A 21,101-nucleotide genomic window follows, 5' to 3' on the forward strand; every position below is an offset into this window, starting at 1 on the left:
ACTGTTCCTTCTGGTGCAGCTGTTCCTTCAGATGAAGCTGTTGGTTTAAATGCAGCTGTTCCTTCAGATGCAGCTGTTGGTTCAGGTGCTGATTCAGATGCAGCCGTTCCTTCAGGTGCAACTGTTGGTTCAGGTACTGGTTCCGGTGCAGGTTCAGATGCACTTTTTGGTTCCCCAGCAGTTGGTTCAGGTCCAGCTGTTGTTTCAGGTTCTGGTTGGGGTGCAGATGTTGGTTCAAATCCAGCTGTTGGTTCATTTGCAGAAGTTGATTCAAGTGGAGTGGTTGGTCTAGTTACTGGTTCAGATGCAGCTGTTCCTTCTGGTGCCGCTGTTCCTTCAGGTGCAGCTGTTGGTTCAGGTGCTGGTTCAGGTGCAACTGTTTCTTCAGGTGCAGGTGTTGGTTCAAATGCAGGTTCAGATGAAGCTGTTCCTTCAGGTGTAACTGTTGGTTCAGGTATGGGTTCAGGTCCAGCTGTTGTCTCAGGTCCTGGTTGGTGTGCAGATGTTGGTTCAATTCCAGCTGTTGGTTCAATTGCAGAAGTTGATTCAAGTGGAGTGGTTGGTCCAGTTACTGGTTCAGGTTCACCTGTACCTTCAGTTGCATCTGATGATTCAAGTGCAGTTGTTGACTCATGTACTGTTTCAGATGCAGCTGTTCCTTCAGGTGCAGGTGTTCCTTCAGGTGCAGCTGTTGGTTCAGGTGCTGGTTCAGGTGCAGCTGTTCCTTCAGGTGCAACTGTTGGTTCTCCATCTGTTGGTTCAGGTCCAGCTGTTGTTTCAGGTTCTGGTTGGTGTCCAGATGTTGGTTCAACTCCAGCAGATGGTTCAATTGCAGATGTTGATTCAGGTGGAGTGGTTGGTTCCATTTCTGTTTCAGATGCAGCTGTTCCTTCTGGTGCAGCTGTTCCTTCAGGTGCAGCTGTTGGTTCAGGCACTGGTTCAGATGCAAGTTTTGATGCAGTTGTTGGTTCTCCATCTGTTGGTTCAGGTCCAGCTATTGTTTCAGGTTCTGGCTGTGGTGCAGATGTTGGTTCAACTCCAGCAGCTGGTTCATTTGCAGACGTTGATTCAGGTGGATTGGTTGGATCAGTTACTGATTCAGGTTCAGATGCAACTGTTCCTTCTGGTGCAGCTGTTCCTTCAGATGAAGCTGTTGGTTTAAATGCAGCTGTTCCTTCAGATGCAGCTGTTGGTTCAGGTGCTGATTCAGATGCAGCCGTTCCTTCAGGTGCAACTGTCGGTTCAGGTACTGGTTCCGGTGCAGGTTCAGATGCACTTTTTGGTTCCCCAGCAGTTGGTTCAGGTCCAGCTGTTGTTTCAGGTTCTGGTTGGCGTGCAGATGTTGGTTCAATTCCAGCTGTTGGTTCATTTGCAGAAGTTGATTCAAGTGGAGTGGTTGTTCCAGTTACTGGTTCTGTTGCACCTGTACCTTCAGTTGCATCTGATAATTCAAGTGCAGCTGTTGACTCAGGTGCAGTGGATTGTTCAGGTACTGTTTCAGATGCAGCTGTTCCTTCAGGTGCAACTGTTGGTTCAGGTGCTGGTTCATATGCAGCTGTTTCGTCAGGTGCAGCTGTTGATTCAGGTGCTGGTTCAGATGCAGCCGTTCCTTCAGCTGTAACTGTTGGTTCAGGTACTGGTTCAGATGCAGGTTCAGATGAAGTTGTTGGTTCCCCAGCAGTTGGTTCAGGTCCAGCTGTTGTTTCAGGTTCTGGTTGGGGTGCAGATGTTGGTTCAATTCCAGCTGTTGGTTCATTTGCAGAAGTTGATTCAAGTGGAGTGGTTGTTCCAGTTACTGGTTCTGTTGCACCTGTACCTTCAGTTGCATCTGATGATTCAAGTGCAGCTGTTGACTCAGGTGCAGTGGATTGTTCAGGTACTGTTTCAGATGCAGCTGTTCCTTCAGGTGCAACTGTTGGTTCAGGTGCTGGTTCATATGCAGCTGTTTCATCAGGTGCAGCTGTTGATTCAGGTGCTGGTTCAGATGCAGCCGTTCCTTCAGCTGTAACTGTTGGTTCAGGTACTGGTTCAGATGCGGGTTCAGATGAAGTTGTTGATTCTCCATCTGTTGGTACAGGTTCAGCTGTTGGTTCAGGTTCTGGTTGGGGTGCAGATGTTGGTTCAACTCCAGCAGCTGGTTCATTTGCAGACATTGATTCAGGTGCAGTCGTTGGTTCAGTTACTGTTTCAGATGCAGCTGTTCCTTCTGGTGCAGCTGTTCCTTCAGATGAAGCTGTTGGTTCAGGTGCTTGTTCAGATGCAGCCGTTCCTTCAGGTGTAACTGTTGGTTCAGGTACTGGTTCAGATGCAGGTTCAGATGAAGTGGTTGGTTCTCCATCTGTTGGTTCAGGTCCAGCTGTTTCAGGTTCTGGTTGGGGTGCAGATGTTGGTTCAACCCCAGAAGTTGGTTCATTTGCAGATGTTGATTCAGGTGGCGCAGTTGGTTCAGTTACTGGTTCAGGTGCACCTATACCTTCAGTTGCACCTGATGATTCAGGTGCAGCTGATGAGTCAGGTACAGCGGATTGTTCAGGTACTGTTTCAGATGCAGCTGTTCCTTCAGGTGCAACTGTTGGTTCAGGTACTGGTTCATGTGCGGGTTCAGATGCAGTTGTTGGTTCTCCATCAGTTGGTTGAGGTCCAACTGTTGTTTCGGGTTCTGGTTGGGGTGCAAATGTTGGTTCAACTCCAGCTGTTGCTTCATTTACAGATGCCGATTCAGGTGGACTGGTTGGTTCGGGTACCGATTCAGTTGCATCTGATGAGTCAGGTGACGCTGTTGACTCAGATACAGTGGATTGTTCAGGTAATTTTTCACTTGCAGCTGTTCCTTCAGGTGCAGCCGTTTCTTCAGATACAGCTGTTGGTTCAGGTATGGGTTTAGGTGCTGGTTCAGATGCAGTTGTTTGTTCTCTATTTGTTGGTTCAGATCTAGCTGCTGTTTCAGGTTCTGGTTGGGATGCAGACATTGGTTCAATTCCATCTGTTGGTTCATTTGCAGATGTTGATTCAGTTGAAGTGGTTGGTTCATGTACTGGTTCAGGTGCAGGTTCAGATGTAGTATTTGGTTCTCCAGCTGTTGTTTCAGGTGTTTCTTTAGGTTCTGGTTGGGATGCTGGCGTTGGTTTGACTCCAGCTGTTGGTTCATTTGCATACTTTGACTCTGGTGTAGTGGGTGGTTCAGGTACTGGTTCATATGCACTCGTTGGTTCTTCACCTGTTGGTTCAGGTGCAGCAGTTGGTTCAGGTGAAGCTGGTGGTGCAGGTCCAGGTGTTGTTTCAGGTTCTGGTTCAGATGCAGGTGTTGACTCAACTCCAGATTGTGGTTCATTTGCAGATGTTGACTCAGGTACAGTGGATGGTTCAGGTACTGGTTCAGGTGCAGCTGTTCTTTCAGTTACTGATTGAGGTGCAGATTCAGATTCAGGCACTGGTTCAAGTTCAGCAGTCGGTTCCTGTACAGTTGTTGGTTCAGTGGCAGCTGATGGTTCGTCTGCAGCTGTTGGCACAGGTCCAGGTGTTGGTTCAGGTGCAGACATTGATTCAGATACAATGGATGGTTCAGATACAGGTTCAGGTGTAATTGTTCCTTCAGTTGAAACTGGTGGTTGAGGTACAGCAGATGGTGACCCTGGGGACTTGTGCTCAGATGATGGCGATTCTGGATTTGTCTGTGTCCCAAATGGTGTTTGTTGCTCCTTTCCATTTTGTCCTGTTCCTTTTCCTGTTCCACATTCACATGGTTTGAGTTGAATAATGTTTTTAATAAGCCGAGCACTGGGAAAGTTCATACTTATGACACCTAAGCAACCTTGGTTTTTGGAACTTTGTTTATGTTGCTCCACAAAGTCGTAAAGCTGCTTGTTAACATTTCGAGCCAAAGTTTTTGGACTGTTAAAAACTGATGTTGAAGTCTCAGTCACCATAATGTAATGATTACAGATGTGTGACTTTATTTTCTTTATCTTTTCTTCCACATATTTTAGCCTGTTCTTTTCAAAGAAATGTGAGTTATGGTTTTCTGTTCCATCCCGGATTGCATCACTGTGGAGAAAAACAATTTTGCCCCTTGCATCCTTCATGTTTGGTGCAGACGTCTTCATCCATACAGTATTGTCAAACTTTTCAATTAATTTTTCTATTAACTGCTCAACTTTTTTCTTGTAAAGTCCATGTAATGTCACTTTCAAAAGCACAGTCTCACTAGTATGGTGCTTTAAATATTCAAGAATATCTCTGAAGACTTCATCTAATTCAGTATGCTGCCAAAACATCCATTGACTATCCCTGATGTAAATGTTTTTTTGCGTAGGCAACCAAATCCCAGCATGCACATCAAAATAACGTACTCCCACTTTAAGTTGCTTATTCAGATTCCAAACTTGACAGATAGCAAGTGGTCCTCCGTATAATGATAAACTTTCATGTGTCCCAGGAATGGAGATAGCAGATAGTGGGGTCTCGTCAGGTATAGACTTCATCCAGTTCAGGTTATAAGATGTTGGATCTATATCTGGTTTGTCATTGAAACCTAGCCATGAACCTGAGCAGGAGGTTATTCTGGTGAGAGGAAGACATTTTTACTTTGATAATTCTTTGTCATAGTTCTTTTAAAGTCAGGAAAAAAAATTCTACAACGCAGGACAGCAGGACAGAAATATTTGCTTAATATGTTTTCAAATCACATCAGTCTTAGAAGTAAAACTAATATAAACTATTAAAAACTGCAATTTTTAATTTCATGTTTTACTTACACAGAGAAAAAACAGAGGAAATGAAAGATCTCCATAATCAGTTTGTAGTTGGTCCGTTGAGCCCAGGAAGTCAGGATTTGTCCAGATATCTTTCCAATGTGATTACATTTTTGTCTCCGTGGTTAATTTGTAAAATAATTCACAAAACCCCAAAACACTTTTACATTTAGCTGTGGACATGGCTGTAACAATAGACAATGGTCTCCAGTGAAGTGAGCCGCTGCAACAGTGAGCATTAAGATAAACTTTGATTTGCATGTTTCTGCTCACTAATCTTTTTTTTTAGAGTAGGAGAGAGAGACAGACAGACAGCGTGAGAAAGACACATTGTAAAAGTGGTGTGCAGGTCATGTTTTAGCAGTTTACTTAGTAAAATATGGTTTTAAAGATCATCAGGGAGTAGCTGAGTCAGCTCAACTGGCTATGCTTTACATATTTGACATACGCTACACATAAGAGTAGACAGCACCTGTTGTGTAGGCATCCCCAAGAGTGTCCATACTAGAACTAGAGGCTGACATGCTCTCGTTTTTTTTTTTTTTAGCTAGAGCACCTTTATAGTTTGGATTCAGCCTCTGAGTTATATACTGAAATCTTTAAGGATTGGGTAATTTTTTTTTTTTTTTCACTGTTTGGAGGTTTTGTTCATTTTTATTTTGTAATTTTGTTTTTTGTGTTAAACCCTAGAAGATCCACTGCATTCTGCTAAAAGGGAGATCAAATAAAGAATACAATCATATAAGAAGTGTGATGCCACGCCTTCTCTGTGGCCTTCCTCTTCTCCTCCTCCCTGGAAGCTTCATCTTCAACATCCTTCGTCAATGCACGGGAGACAGGGAACATACAAACACGCATCTATACATGCATGCGTACATATGCTAAACATGACTTTCATCAAAAAGTTAAAGTTTCATCAAGATTGGTCCACTTGTCCAGGTGGAGGTAGGGAACATACAAACATGCAGAGATATCCATCCACTGTCCCTCCTCTGCATGTGCCCAAACCATCTCAACTTTGTAGTTTTAACTTTGTCTTTAAAGCACTCGACCTCAGCCGTCCCTCTAATATTCTCGCCTCCGTTGTGGATTGTCCGTTGCTTTGGACGGTTGACCCCAGGTATTTAAACTCATCTACCTTCATTACCTGTACTCCTTGCAGCGTCACTGTTACACCTGTCTCCCTCTCACACACATGTATTCTGTCTTGCTTCCGCTGACTTTCATTCCTCTTCTCTTGAGATCATACCTCCACCTGCTCCCTACTTTCACTACAGATCACAGTGTCATCTGCAAATATAATACAGCCCACAGAGACTCCTGCCTGACCTCATCTATAAACCTTATTGTGTATAATCATATTTCACAGGAAATTCTGTACATGATGTTTTTCTGTCCCCTTAATCACTGAAATTAAAGTTGGATGGATTTCAATGTGGATTTCAATTTTTTTTCTATTAACACTTGCCAAATTCCTCTGTTTATATATATATATTTGTGTGTGTGTGTGTGTGTGTGTGTGTGTGTGTGTGTGTGTGTGTGTGTGTGTGTGTGTGTAATTTTATTGGTGGGGCACTTGAATTAGTAAAGTTTTTATTCTCTGATTTGAATGAAGGTGATAGTTTTAGCTGACTACAGGTGCTCAGGATGTTTGTTCCACAAGAGAAGAGCATAAAAACAGAGACAAGCATCAGTATTCATCACTTACCAGTGAGTGCAGCCCGTTGGTACATTTTCAGTAAATGTTTTTTACACAAATACTTTTAGGCTTCTTCTCCCCTAGTATGGATATTTGCTGTGTTTCTCTTTACTTTGTGAAAAAAGAAACTCTTGTAGTAACCATTTAACATGTGAGACAGTTTTCTTTTAAGATTTATATTATTTAGTTTGACTTTTTTAATGTTGTTTTTTCATAAGTATAATTTATAAACATAGAAAAGCTGATATTTCTCAAATTTAAAATCATATAAATTGAGAAAAGCTGTCATATTCAGGAGCTCTGACCAGTAGACATTATATAGCATCCAGACCACAAAATCACTATTTAATTATTAATTATAAAATCAATAATTAATAATCAGTTTAACTCATGCTTTTAAGCAAAAACTTTTGGGCCCCTTCACCTCTAATGTGAATATTTACTGGTTTTCTTCACTTCATGTAACAATAAACCATATTTAAGTTTTGAGATAGGTTTTTGATAAACACCGTTGAATGCTAATGTTTAAAATAAGCAAACAGGATGAAGCAAATGCTCAAATTTTAAAAGTCTAGGAATGTTTGGTATTCCTGCTGGGAAATCTACCAAATTTAATATCACAAAAGAGAATAGAAGGCAAAAATGGTTATTGCTGTTTCTGTCTCAAAAGGTAGCTCAATAACTCCTCATTAAATTTCTCACACATGTTTTTGTGGTCCAGCATCATATCTGTGTCCAAAATTTTGACCGGTACTGTATATAGTGGCCGATTTGGCAACTAGTTGCAAACAAACCCAAGTGCAGACACAAATAAACAACTATTTACAGATTTTATTGTGTAACAGAATTTAAATAGGATTTAAACACTGAGTCACTGAACCATTCTGGGGCAAACTGGCAGCTTTTCCAGGTTGGGGGGGAGGCAGGACCACTGGGGAAAAGAGACGAGAATTAATTCCTAGATCCAAGTCCAGAGGGAGATAATCTGGCATGCTAGAAAGAAAGAAGGCTTACTTGGTTTTCTGGTGGATGCGATCCTGAGTGGAGGGAGAAAGCAGTGACTGTTTCTTGTAGGTGAGTTAAGGAAGTAGGCAGGCAGGAGTCGTGAGGTAAGTTTAGTGTTCAGTCCAAGAAAGCAGGCACCAGTTTACAGAGGAGAAACATATTTGGCGCTCTTCAGCTAACGGGTGTGTTCTGGAGACAACAAAATAGGTAACACAAGGAAAACACAAGGAGACCAAACACAAAGCTGAGCCCAATTACCTCTCTAGTGACTGTCAGTTTCCACTGTGAGGAACATAGTGAGGAAATGGAAGACCACGGGCACAGTTCTAGTTAAGGCCCGAAGTGGCAGGCCAAGAAAAACCTCAGATGGGCAGAGGAAAAGGATGGTGAGAACAGTCATAGTCAACCCACAGAGCAGCTCCAAAGACCTACAACATCATCTTGCTGCAGATGGTGTCACTGTGCACCGTTCAACTATTCAGCGCACTTTGCACAAGGAGAGGCTGTATGGGAGAGTAATGCAGAAGAAGCCTTTTCTGCGCACACGCCACAAACAGAGTCACTGAGGTCTGCTAAAGCACATTTGGACAAGCCAGCTTCATTTTGGAATAAGGTGCTGTGGACTGATGAAACTAACATTGAGTTATTTGGACATAACAAGGGGCGGTATGCATGGTGGAAAAAGAACACAGCATTCCAAGACAAACACTTGGTACCCACAGTGAAATTTGGTGGTGGTTCCATCATGCTGTGGGGCTGTGTGGCCAGTGCAGGTACTGGGAATCTTGTTAAAGTTGAGGGTCGCATGGATTCCAGTCAATATCAGCAGATTCTTGAGAACAATGTTCAAGAATCAGTGACAAAGTTGTAGTTGCACCGGGGCTGGATACTTCAACAAGACAACGACCCTAAACACTGCTCAGAATCTACTAAGGCGTTCATGCAGAGGAACAAGTACAACATTCTGGGATCTCAGTCCCCAGACCTGAATATTATTAAAAATCTGTGGTGTGATTTAAAGCAGGCTGCCCTGCTCAGAAACCATCAAACCTGACTGAACTGGAGATGTTTTGGAAAGAAGAATGGTCCAAAATACCTTCAACCAGAATCCAGACTCTCATTGCCTAATTTTGTTTAAATAATTATTGCACACTTTCTGTAAATCCTATAAACCATATTTCACTTCTCAAATATCACTGTGTTCATCTGCTATATGATATATTTAACTGAAACTGCTGATCCAAACAACCAATGATTTATGAATAATAATCATGGAAATTATTGGGGGTGCCCAAACCTTTACATACCACTGTATTTATCCAGACAGGTATGAGTTTCTGCTGTTTGATTAAAGTACGAGTCAAAAGTTTGGACACACTTACCCACTGATATGAATGGGTGAGTGTGTCCAAACTTTTGGCTGGTACTGTATGTCTGCAGGAGATATTGTAAAATCCGAACATGTTTTAAAAGTTACTCCCTCACTTGTCAGGCTTGCTGGAAAAGGTCAGGTATGACTGATTATAATCCTTATCACTATCGAACATCCCAAGTCCTAATGATGACACAAGTAACTGTGAAAAAATAATGCATCATTAATTAGTACTTAACTCTGAAAGCAGGTTCACTACCTTTAAATCTAAATTAAAGTGATAATTATATAACCATAAGTCTCTAAAGTATCTATCAATTATGGCTAAAATCATTTAAAAAAGAAAAGGAAACGAAGATAGTTTCAATTCATCAGTGTATTATCAGCATTTTCAATTTCTCATTTCCAGTACCTTTGGTTAAAGAAGCAATCCCTTTTCTGTAATTTATTACAAATAATTATTACTTTACTTCAGTATTACATTTATTATTTAATTTATCCTCTATAGCACTTGCGCCTTCTCCAGTGCGTATCTAACTTATGTTCTATTTTAGGAATCATATTAGGGAGAACAGCAGGCTGTGAATCGGGTACTGGTGCAGCTTCATGATCAGGTTGAGGAAGCACAAAATAATGTCCTAGCGATTCAGGTGCAGTCGGTTCTGGTTTTGGAACTGGAGCAGGTGCTGGTTCAGGTGCAGGCTTTGAATCCTGCACAGATGTTGTTGAGTCAGGTGGTGCAGGTAGTGGTTCATGAGTAGGCCCTGGAAGCACAGAATAATGTGTTGCTGAAGTAGCTGCCAGTATTGATTGAGAGGAGGGCTGGGAATCTTGTTTAGATGTTGTTGGTTCATGTGAAGTTGTTTCCGGTACAGCCGTTGGTTCAGGTGTCGCTGATGTTTCAGGTGCAGGTTCAGGAGCAGTTGTTGGTTCATGTCCAGTCATTGGTTCGGGTGCAGTATTTGGTTCAGGTGCAGTATTTGGTTCAGGTGTTGGTTCAGGTGCTGGTTCGGGTGCAGTATTTGGTTCAGGTGCTGGTTCAGGTGCTGGTTCAGGTGCAGTATTTGGTTCTGGTGTTTGTTCAGGTGCTGGTTCGGGTCCAGTATTTGGTTCAGGTGTTGGTTCAGGTGCAGTACTTGGTTCAGGTGTTGGTTCAGGTGCTGGTTCGGGTGCAGTATTTGGTTCAGGTGTTGGTTCAGGTGCTGGTTCGGGTCCAGTATTTGGTTCAGGTGCTGGTTCAGGTGCAGTATTTGGTTCAGGTGTTGGTTCAGGTGCTGGTTCGGGTGCAGTATTTGGTTCAGGTGCAGTATTTGGTTCAGGTGCTGGTTCGGGTCCAGTATTTGGTTCAGGTGCTGGTTCAGGTGCAGTATTTGGTTCAGGTGATGGTTCAGGTGCTGGTTCGGGTGCAGTATTTGGTTCAGGTGTTGGTTCGGGTGCAGTATTTGGTTCAGGTGCTGGTTCAGGGGCTGGTTCGGGTGCAGTAGTTGGTTCAGGGGCTGGTTCGGGTGCAGTAGTTGGTTCAGGTGCTGGTTCAGGTGCAGTATTTGGTTCAGGTGTTGGTTCAGGTGCTGGTTCGGGTGCAGTATTTGGTTCAGGTGCTGGTTCAGGTGCAGTATTTGGTTCAGGTGTTGGTTCGGGCGCTGGTTCGGGTGCAGTATTTGGTTCAGGTGCTGGTTCAGGTGCAATATTTGGTTCAGGTGTTGGTTCAGGTGCTGGTTCGGGTGCAGTATTTGGTTCAGGTGCAGTATTTGGTTCAGGTGCTGGTTCGGGTCCAGTATTTGGTTCAGGTGCTGGTTCGGGTGCAGTATTTGGTTCAGGTGTTGGTTCAGGTGCTGGTTCGGGTCCAATATTTGGTTCTGGTGCTGGTTCAGGTGCAGTATTTGGTTCAGATGTTGGTTCAGGTGCTGGTTCAGGTGCAGTATTTGGTTCAGTTGTTGGTTCGGGTCCAGTATTTGGTTCAGGTGCTGGTTCAGGTGCAGTATTTGATTCAGTTGTTGGTTCAGGTGCTGGTTTGGGTCCAGTATTTGGTTCAGGTGCTGGTTCAGGTGTTGGTTCAGGTGCTGGTTCGGGTGCAGTATTTGGTTCAGGTGCAGTATTTGGTTCAGGTGCTGGTTCGGGTCCAGTATTTGGTTCAGGTGCTGGTTCAGGTGCAGTATTTGGTTCAGGTGTTGGTTCAGGTGCTGGTTCGGGTCCAATATTTGGTTCTGGTGCTGGTTCAGGTGCAGTATTTGGTTCAGATGTTGGTTCAGGTGCTGGTTCAGGTGCAGTATTTGGTTCAGTTGTTGGTTCGGGTCCAGTATTTGGTTCAGGTGCTGGTTCAGGTGCAGTATTTGATTCAGTTGTTGGTTCAGGTGCTGGTTTGGGTGCAGTATTTGGTTCAGGTGCTGGTTCGGGTGCAGTATTTGGTTCAGGTGTTGGCTCAGGTGCTGGTTCGGGTGCAGTATTTGGTTCAGGTGCTGGTTCAGGTGCAGTATTTGGTTCAGGTGCTGGTTCGGGTCCAGTATTTGGTTCAGGTGCAGTATTTGGTTCAGGTGTTGGTTCAGGTGCAGTATTTGGTTCAGGTGTTGGTTCAGGTGCAGCTGGTGGTGATTCAGGTGACCTTGTGTAATCCTGCTCAGATGATGGTGATTCTGGATTAGTCTGTGGCCCAGATGGTGTTTGTTGCTCCTTTTCGCTTTGTCCTGTTCCTTTTCCTGTTCCACATTTACATGGTTTGAGTTGAATAATGTTTTTAATAAGCTGAGCACTGGGGAAGTTCATACTTATGACACCTAAGCAACCTTGGTTTCTGGAACTTTGTTTATGTTGCTCCACAAATTTGAAAAGCTGCTCATTAACATTTTTAGCCAATTCTTTTGGACGTCCAAAAAATGATGTTGAAGTCTCAGTCACCATAATGTAATGATTACAGATGTTTGACTTTATTTTGTCTTCCACATATTTTAGCCTGTTCTTTTCAAAGAAATGTGAGTTACGGTTTTCTATTCCACCAGGAACCACATCACTGTGGAGAAAAAAAATCTTGCCCCTTGCTTCCTTCATGTTTGGTGCAGACGTCTTCATCCATACAATATTGTTGAACTTTTTAATTAATTTTTCTACCAACTGCTTAAGTTTTTTCTCATAAAATCCGTGTAAAGTCAATTTCAAAAGCACAGTCTCACTAGTATGGTGTTTTAAATATTCAACAATATGTGCGAGGACTTCATCCAAGTGAATCTTTTGCCAAACCATCCAGTGGCTATCCCTGATTTCAATATTCTTTTTGCCAAAGGACCAAATTCCAGCATGCAAGTCAAAATATCGTACTCCCACTTTAAGTTGGTTATTCAAATCCCAAACTTGACATTTAGTAAATAGCGTCCCATGTAATGATAAGCTTTCATGTGTTCCCGGGATGGAGATAGCAGATAGTGGGGTCTCGTCAGGTATAGACGCCATCCAGTCCAGGTTATAAGAGCTTCGATCTAGATTTGGGATGTCATTGAAACCTAGCGATGCACCTGAGCAGGTTATTCTGGTGAGAGGAAGACATGTTTACTTTACTCTTCGTCATAGCCAGAAATAACATTCAAATTTGTCTTCTAACAAACAAATGAAAGCTGGGTGGAAATATTTGCTTATTATGTTTTCACATTACTTCAAGTCATCCTGAAAAGTAAAACTACTGTAAACTATTAAAAACACAATGTAATTCTTAATTTTGTGTTTTACTTACACAGAGAAAAACCAGAAGAAATGACAGATCTCCATAATCAGTTTGGAGGCTGGTCCGTTGAGCTCAGGATTTAGATTCCTTTCCCAAACGTGTTAAAAATCTCTCTCAGTGGTCAGTTTGTAAAATAATTCATATAACCCTGAAATGCTGTCAGCTGCGGACATGGCTGTGACAATAGACAATGGTGTCCGGTGCAGCAAGCTGCTGTAACAGCAAACATCAAGATGAGGTTTCATTTGCATGTTTCTGCTCTCTAATCTTTTATTTAGAGCAGGAGAGAGAAAGAGCAAGATGTTGTAAAAGTGGTGTAGAGAGCATTAGTGGAACCACCTGCTTCTGTCGCGATGCGTAGAAGCAGGCCGTGTGGCGTGTGCAGGAGGTGAGGACCCAAAAGCAGGATGCAGGAGTAGACAGTTGTTAGTGAACCAAAAGGTGAGCCTTTATTTTTGGCAGTAAAACATGGAGCGCAAAAATAAACCAAGGCAACAAAGAAACTAAAGGAAACCTATACTGGCGAGCCAGCAATCACAGAGACAACACAGCCACCAGATTGACATCTGACAAGGGGAAAACAAGAATACACAGAGGGAACGAGGGGGGAGTGGAAACAGCTGGGGCAAACAGATGACCAGAATGACACTAACGAGACTCAGGGAAGTAAATTAAAACACAAAGCACAAGAGACAGGGGGCAGGGGATGTCAAAATAAAACAGGAAGTGAGAAGACTGATACACAACTGCAACTTGACACCACATGAAGAGGATGCAGACTAAACACAACACAGGGAGAACTAAGGTCTAAAGCAATGGGAACTAACTGGAAACACATAAGGGGAACAGATGAAACAATATGACAAAGCAAAACAGTAACAAAAAAGGTAACATAACTACAGAAGACCATAAACTGAGAAACAAGGGCTCGCAGACCCAGGACCATGACAGCTTCTGAATGTAAATAAAACCCAGAGAGATATGGTGGAAACAGAGACTGCTTATCTAACCCTCCGCTCGCCTTTCCTGCGTCTTACTGAGACATGGCGTTTCTCTGCCTCTTGTTGTTCTTCCTTAGAAGTGGCTTCTTTGCAGCAATTCGACCATAAAGTCCAGATTCACAAAGTCTTCTCTGAACAGTTAATGTTGAGATGCTTGAACTCTGGGAAGCATTTAGGTGGGCTCTTATCTGGGCTGCTGTTAACTTGTGGTTTCTGAGGCTGGTAACTCTGATGAACTTATCCTGTGCAACAGAGGGAACTCTTGGTCTTCCTTTCCTTGGGCGGTCCTGATGAGAGCCATTTTCATCGTAATGTTTGATGGTCTTTGCGACTACACTTGAGGATACTTTCAAAGTTCTTGGTATTTTTCAGATTGACTCACCTTCATTTCTTAATAATGATGGCCTGTCATTTCTCATTACTTAGTTGAGTAGTTCTTGCCATAATATGAATTAGAATGTTATTCAAATAGGGCTATTCACTGTATACCTACTCACAACATAACTGATGGTCTCAAACGCATTAAGAGGGCAAGAAATCTGAAAGTTCATATGCCACCAGTACCTTTCCAGGTATTTCATCCGGACCAGCAGCTTTCCACGGGTGAACTGACCTGAGTTAAAACCTCACTGATGCTGATGAGGAGTCAGTGAGGTGCTGCTGCAGACTGGGGGACCATTGGTCTCAAATCTTGTGAAAAAATTGTTCAGGTCCTCAGCCAACGAAGCATCGGCTTTAACAGTTGAGATGTTGCTGCCCCTGCAGTTGGTGATGTGGTTATTCCCTGCCATGTGGATTGTTGGATTGTTGCTGGTGAGATGGGCCTCAGCTTTCTGTTTGTATGATTCCTTGGCTGATTTGATGTCCTTTTTCAGGTTTGCCCCAGCAAAGCTACAAGTATGCTGAGATAAAAACATGCAGTCAGTTGCCAACCTCACTAATACTCTTGGCCAAGTTAAAAAAAAAAAATCAGGTGGAAATCCTTCACAGAAGAGCGCAGGAAGATATTTAACAATTACACAGTCACACATCTTCTTGTGGCATTTTTGGACTTGTTTTCAGCATGTTTATCAAGCTGCTGTGAACAGCCCTTTAAACTGAACCTTGTTATAAAGGCTTATTTTTTGTTTTTTGCAGTATCTTGCGTGTAGCATACCCATTTACCTTCTGTGTTTGGTTGTAATGTGCTGTCGCGTCATCCTTATCCTGCCCAATAAGCTTCTGTCTGTCCACCGCTGATCCTCTTGTTGGCCACCTGTTGCATCTTAGTGAGCAACATTATCTGCGGAAGCATGAGCAGATAAGACCTAACATGGACAATTCACTTAACACTGCAGTCCACAACAGGAGCAATCAGATAATGCTGTGGAAATGACAAGCGTGCTTTTCACCTGCAAAGATCTCAACTCCTTCTGACACCTACCTCTGTGACAGCTTTCTTCTAAGGAGATTATCCTCCTTTTTTTTGTCTTTGCAAGATGTCTATGAGAACTCTCCCCCTGGTTTTCATTAATCTGGGTGGAGAGATGCTTTACATACTGGACCAACGCCTGCGGGCTCACAACACCTCAGAGGACCATTCAGACAAAGGTAGAGGTAGTCGACAGGCTTTGTAGATGTGCTTTCCCTCTTTGTGCTGTCAGATGCCATTCATAAACTAGAAAAAATGTACTTCACATTTATCAGATAGATAACAAATCTGCTTTCTTTCTCTTTCTTCTTTCTTGGGAAACCTAACATGGCTGCAGGATTGTGGTCAGAAAATGACAGGAAGAGAGGTATTTTTACTTCATCTTTGAGCTCCATTAACATGTCAGGAAATATATAATTTTGTTGAAAGCATGTGAAATGGTCACAGAGGGCCAGACAAGTAGTTACACAGTTACCATAAAGTAGACTACACAGTGAGCCAGCCATTTTATTAGATACATCGTGCTAGTACTGAGTTGGACCCACTTTGGCCTTCAGAACTGCTTTAATCCTTCATGGCACAGATTGAACAAGGTGCTGGAAACATTCCTCAGAGATCTGCTCCACATTGGCATGATAGCATCACATACTGACATCCCAAAGGTGCTCTACTGGTTTTAGTTCTGGTGACTGTGGAGGCCATTTGAGTCAATTTCAGCTTTGTGACATGGCACATTATCCTGCTGGAAGCAGCCGTCGGAAGATGGGTACACTGTGGTCATAATGGAGGAATACGGTCAGCAGCAATACCCAGGTGGGCTGCGGGGTTTGAATGATGCTCATTTGGTACTAAGGGACCCAAACTGTGCCAAGAATATATCCTCCACATCATTACGCCACCACCAGCAGCCTGAACCGATGATGCGAGGCAGGGTGGATCCATGCGTTTACATAGTTTATATCACATTCAGTCTGGCACCAACAACTGTGCCATTAAATGAAATCACCTTTCTTCTTCAGTTTGAATTTCAGGAGGCTGTATTGACCATGTCTACATGCCTAAATGAGCTGCTACCATGTGATTGGTTGATTAGATATTTGAGTTAACAGGCAGTTCAATAAGCAATTGAACAGACTTCTTTTAAACAGGTGTACCTAACAAAGTGGCTGGTGAGTGTTTTTAGTGCCCCATATATATTCAGAGTGTTATCAATGTAAAAAAATAAAATAATAATGGTTAATGGCTATTTCTTTCTTTTTCACCACCTCTGTGTTCCTCAGTAAGAGAGAAGTGGCTTTAAGTCAAAAACTAAATTCTCCACCTTCCTGTTTTGGTCCCGTTCTTTTTCACAGTTATGAACGACATCGTCGGGACCATGTTCAGTAAAGCTTTCATGGATGAACTTCTCAAACCTCAACAGCTGTATTCTCACAGGACCATGAAAACGGTGCTAACTCGGTTAGCGCATGCCTCCATCATGAGACTGAACCCGGCCAGCATGGACAGGGTACAAACCAGATACCAGAAACAGGAGCACTTACTCAGACTATTACTGCAGTACTAAAAACAATGGACAGGAGAGCTTTTTAAACTCACAATCATCCTCTTGTTCACTATGGAAGCTTGTTTATGCCACTGGAATTAAATATGACCAAGTATCACAACATTTCCAGTTATTGATGGACATATAGAATTTTTTTAATGTATTTTTTGTCATGATTTGTCTTATAATTATTGCTTTTGATGTCACTGTTTTACTGTCTTATTGTCAGCTTATCATCTGAAGCACTTTCAAATGCACTAACCTGCATGAAAAGTGTCCTACAAATAAAGTTTCACTGAGTGATTAATTGATAATTAATTTTCAGAATATTCGGGTAACTTATTACTGCATAAAGTGACAAGAAATTCAAACATTTTGCAGCTCTATTAATATTAACATTTTTTACCTGTAGCTTTATGAGCTGATGGTCATGGCTTTCAAATATCAGGTCTTCCTTTGTCCACGCCCAAAAGACCTGCTGCTCATCTCATACAATCACATGGACGCCATCAGAGAATTTGTGAAAGACACGCCTGTGGTTGTGAACCAAGTAGACGAGACACACAGGAAAATCATTGAGGTATGACTCGGATAAATAAAAATAAATAAACCTTATAACACAAAATGTAGGCATCCTTTGCAACCAGCTTTTCTCTTTTCTAATGCAGGCATACTCATCTTTATCAGAGGGTCAATTCCAGCTCCTCAGACAGACGCTGCTCATATTTTTTCAAGACATGCACGTTCGAGTGAGTCCTCTGCTTTAAATCCCCTCCCTCCAAACATATCAATATGATATCATTCAATTAGCAATTAATATGTTCTCTCTTTGTTTCTTAGGTGTCACTTTTCCTGAAAAATCAGATCCAAAATCCCAACGGACGGTTTGCCCTGACAACATCAGGACCAGTGCCTCAGGGGACGGATGTTCCTGGACTTATTAGGTATGTAGGTTACAAACAACAGCATGCAGAGCACTCTCAGACCCTGAGAGTGCTCTATCACATCTATCATATCTATCACTTTATCTGATAATGTAATAGAGTGTTTTACGCGAAGTAACGATGGTCAGCTGTGCATCAATGGCAGTGCATTTATCCTTTTCCTGACAGTAAGAGCTCAGACTTTTAGCAGAAATAACTCTTGTGTACATGCAAAATTTCTTCAGTTGCAAGATTTCAAGTACTGCCTGTTTACAATATATAGATACAGCATTTGAAATGTTATCAGATCTGCGCTTTGACTCGATTGTATCTATCGTGCATCTCCAGTGTGACCAGATGTGTGAGAAGTTACTATGTTTGTCATTTTAACTAGAAGATCAAAAGGGGCAAAAGCAGTTATTTCATCAGTCGTTCAACAACTTCTTTGACTTATTTTGTTTACAATGAAAAGTACATGCAAAAAAAATAATAATCTGTGTCGGCTCAGTTTAACACCTGCCGCTCCATTAGTGAGGCAACTCCAGAGTCTCCATGAAAAGGCTGGCATGTCCCAATTTTAAATTTTCTTACAAAAAATGTGAATCCAGAGTGTCACCATCTGCTTCCCATTTTGAAGGATATTTGACTGTCACGGCAGAGAAGTAAGACGAAGGGAGTTCCCCTCTGGAGGAAGTTACACCAGCGCCATCAGAGAGGGATCTTTTGAACTGCGCGGAAATCGAGTCATCAGACTGGGCATGAACATGTATGTGTGTACGCATGCTGAACACACGCTGGAAAAATCATGCAGTACGCTGAGTGTACACTGCTGTGTTTCATGAATTTAAGGTACACTGTGGACCATCCAGAGGAGACACACACATCCAGGGCCTCCTCTGTTAAGGTAAAAACATGATTAGTCATGGCTGACATAAGGTCAGGGGTCACTGACTTCCACTTTACAGTTGTGGTTGATGGTATATATGTTAAACTAATCTCATGTGATATGCGATATGTTGTTCTGCAAGAAGCATTTCACCACCACAGAGAGCCTAAACCGCTGATACAAAGCAGAGTGGATCCCCACTTTCATGTTGTTTACACCAATTCTGACTCTACCCTCTGAGTGTTGCATCAGAAATGGAGACTCATCAGACCAGGCAACATTTTTCCAATCTTCCATTGTTTGATTTTCGTGAGTCTCTGTGGAGCGTAGCCTCAGTTTTCTGTTCTCAGCTGACAGGAGAGGCACCGGTGTGGTCTTCTGCTGCTGTAGCCCATTTGCTCTTCAGAGATGCTCTTCTGCAAACCTCGATTTTTGTGCTTCTGTGTTAATTTCATTTATCAGCCCCAGAGTTCCCGCTATTGTGGCGGTGGCCTTTGCCCTTCCCTGGGCCCGTGGTGTGCACACACAGTTTTGAATTCACACCCTTTTTATTTACACACTTCATGCTTCTCTTAACGTGCTCGGCTGTGGAGCACTGTGTGTTCAGAAAGTCTCACTGGTGTGTTTCTCATCAGTGTTTGTCTATCCACAACCCCACGCCTACTATAAGAGTTAATTAGGTAAATAAGACAGGTGTGCCCAGGTTATGCAGCGAGACAATGATCCGAAACACACCGCTGCTTTGGCATGACCTTGAACAGGCCATTCATGAAAAAACTCTGCAGTTTTGCAAAGAGGAGTGGGCCAAAAAATCCTCCACAGTTATTGCAAATGCTTGCTTGCAGTTCTTGCTGCAGAGGATGGCACAACCAGTTATTAGATTTAGGGAGCAATTACTTTTTCATACAGGGTCAGGTAGGTTTGGATAGCTTTTTTCCCCCTTAATAACTGAAATTGTCATTTAAAACCTGCATTTTGTGTGTAGCGGCCATTTGTCCACATCAAAACTCAACAAATCCAAATGGTCACTGAGGCACCTCAGGACTGGATCTGACGCAGGTCAAAAGGTCTTAAAAATAACACAATGTCCATACAAAAGTGCATTTGGGTCAGTTTATTCTCCATTACACAGCAAAACTTACAGACATAAGCACTTTGGTCTGCAGCCTCTCTGTCACCTGGTAAAAAACCGTATGACCCGGTGCCTGCTGACCCCTCCCACTTGACCTATTTAAGTAAATTAAGTGTACGCCTGCTTAGCCATAAACCCAAAAAGTGAACCCAAATTTACCTGAAGAAAAATAAACCATAAACTTAACCTTAGCAAAAATAAACTCAATACTTTAATCCAAAAAGCAAAAATAACCCATAAAAAGCTCCAACATTGTGTTTACTCTGGTTATCTTTGTCTAATATTTAATTATCTGAAACATGTACCTGTGACAAATATGCAAAAAAAAAAAAAAAAAGAGAGAAATCAGGAAGAGGGCCAAATACTTTTTCACAGCACTGTGTGTGTGAAAATATTTAACCTGCCTCTGCACCTCCACCGTGCTGCAGACAGACGACACTCCCAACCCACTGGCGAAGGAGGAACTGAACCTGCTGGCTCGTCTGATGGGCAGCATGAAGGCAGAGAACAAGCCCAGAGGTGAATCCGGTTTTCGGATCAACCTGTTTACCACAGACGAAGAGGAGGAGGAGGCGTGGGTGCTCTTCTTTTCTATTTTTATTCCCTGTTGTTAAATTAATATAAATTCACTCACTGAGGCCTTTTATCTTGTTTAACAGAGGAGCTTCGGGTGGAGCTGAGGAGTCCTTGTATGGAGTGATAAATATTCAAGCAATGCAGGTAAAACTGTGAATGGTTATTATAGTGAACTACAATAAAAGCACAAATCAAAGCCTGCCTGAGTGTCTTGTCACTCTTAAATTGTCTCTGATGAACTAAATCCATCAGTAGGTCCGTACGGCCCCGACCCGCGACTCTGATGAGCTGCTGTGTTTGTTTTCTTCAGGATGAGCAGGCTGCTTTGGAGCTGGCTCGAATCGCCGGACAGTTTGCAGAACAAGAAGAGAAGCCCGAAAAGCTCAGCGGCGATAAGGGAGAAGAGCTCCTGGCGATGATGGACGACCTCTGACCCTGTTTCTGTCTGGTCTTCATCGAGTGATTTCAGTCTCTGGTTATGTGATGACCTGATGGTTCAGTTAGATTTATTCCTTGAATTTTATGCCTCATCTTATAATCTTCACTGTGAGCTTCGGTTTAATCTGAAATATGCAGTATTCAGTGAAACAGATAAATATGCAAGAACTCAACATTGTAACACATTTACGTTAGACAGAAGCTGTTTTCTATGTTCAATTTGCACTTGGACTGACTGGACATTAAACTGCAATGCCTGCTGTGCTTGAGGTTTTATTTTCTATTTAACAATTTAATGTTAAATAAAAGTGTTTATTTATATTTACATGGTTATGCTGACCTGTGTTTTCACCTGCTTAAAAACCAAATGAGTCGTAAACGTTGGCAGGGAAAAAAATTCATGGAAAATTATTAATTTAATTATTAAAGGGTAACTTTATTAACAGAAGTGACACAGAAAGAAATATCACCAACAAAGAATCCTGATTAATGGATTTGTTGATCAACAAAAAATAATTATTGGGAGCAATTTTGATAATTAAACAACAGAAAAAATCCTTAAAGATTGGGTTCCCAGTGCCTCAAATGTGGTGATTTCTTTTTTAAATGTAAGATTAAGATTAAGATAGTGTTTATTTGTCACATGCACAGTTAT

At 42.3% G+C, this 21,101-nt stretch overlaps 1 protein-coding gene across 2 annotated transcripts in view; it reads left to right on the plus strand.

Moving 5' to 3' along the window:
- The window catches only part of oscp1a (organic solute carrier partner 1a), a 27,681-nt gene extending 6,910 nt beyond the window's left edge, over nucleotides 1-20,771 (plus strand). Inside the window, exons 1-11 of one of the 2 annotated variants that reach the window (XM_030741400.1) lie at nucleotides 14,828-15,127; nucleotides 15,286-15,315; nucleotides 16,301-16,455; nucleotides 16,904-17,071; nucleotides 17,160-17,240; nucleotides 17,332-17,435; nucleotides 18,052-18,180; nucleotides 18,264-18,318; nucleotides 19,861-20,006; nucleotides 20,092-20,152; nucleotides 20,319-20,771. In XM_030741400.1, coding sequence (XP_030597260.1) covers nucleotides 15,016-15,127; nucleotides 15,286-15,315; nucleotides 16,301-16,455; nucleotides 16,904-17,071; nucleotides 17,160-17,240; nucleotides 17,332-17,435; nucleotides 18,052-18,180; nucleotides 18,264-18,318; nucleotides 19,861-20,006; nucleotides 20,092-20,152; nucleotides 20,319-20,441 — 1,164 coding nt within the window. In that variant the 5' untranslated portion in view covers nucleotides 14,828-15,015 and the 3' untranslated portion in view covers nucleotides 20,442-20,771. Of the gene's footprint in view, nucleotides 1-14,827; nucleotides 15,128-15,285; nucleotides 15,316-16,300; nucleotides 16,456-16,903; nucleotides 17,072-17,159; nucleotides 17,241-17,331; nucleotides 17,436-18,051; nucleotides 18,181-18,263; nucleotides 18,319-19,860; nucleotides 20,007-20,091; nucleotides 20,153-20,318 lie in introns of those variants that run through there. The other variant, XM_030741401.1, reaches the window with a different exon arrangement.
- Nucleotides 20,772-21,101: the final 330 nt, after the last annotated feature.

Source organism: Archocentrus centrarchus, chromosome 11 (genome assembly GCF_007364275.1).
Source record: "Archocentrus centrarchus isolate MPI-CPG fArcCen1 chromosome 11, fArcCen1, whole genome shotgun sequence".
Classification (NCBI taxonomy): Eukaryota; Metazoa; Chordata; class Actinopteri; order Cichliformes; family Cichlidae; genus Archocentrus; species Archocentrus centrarchus.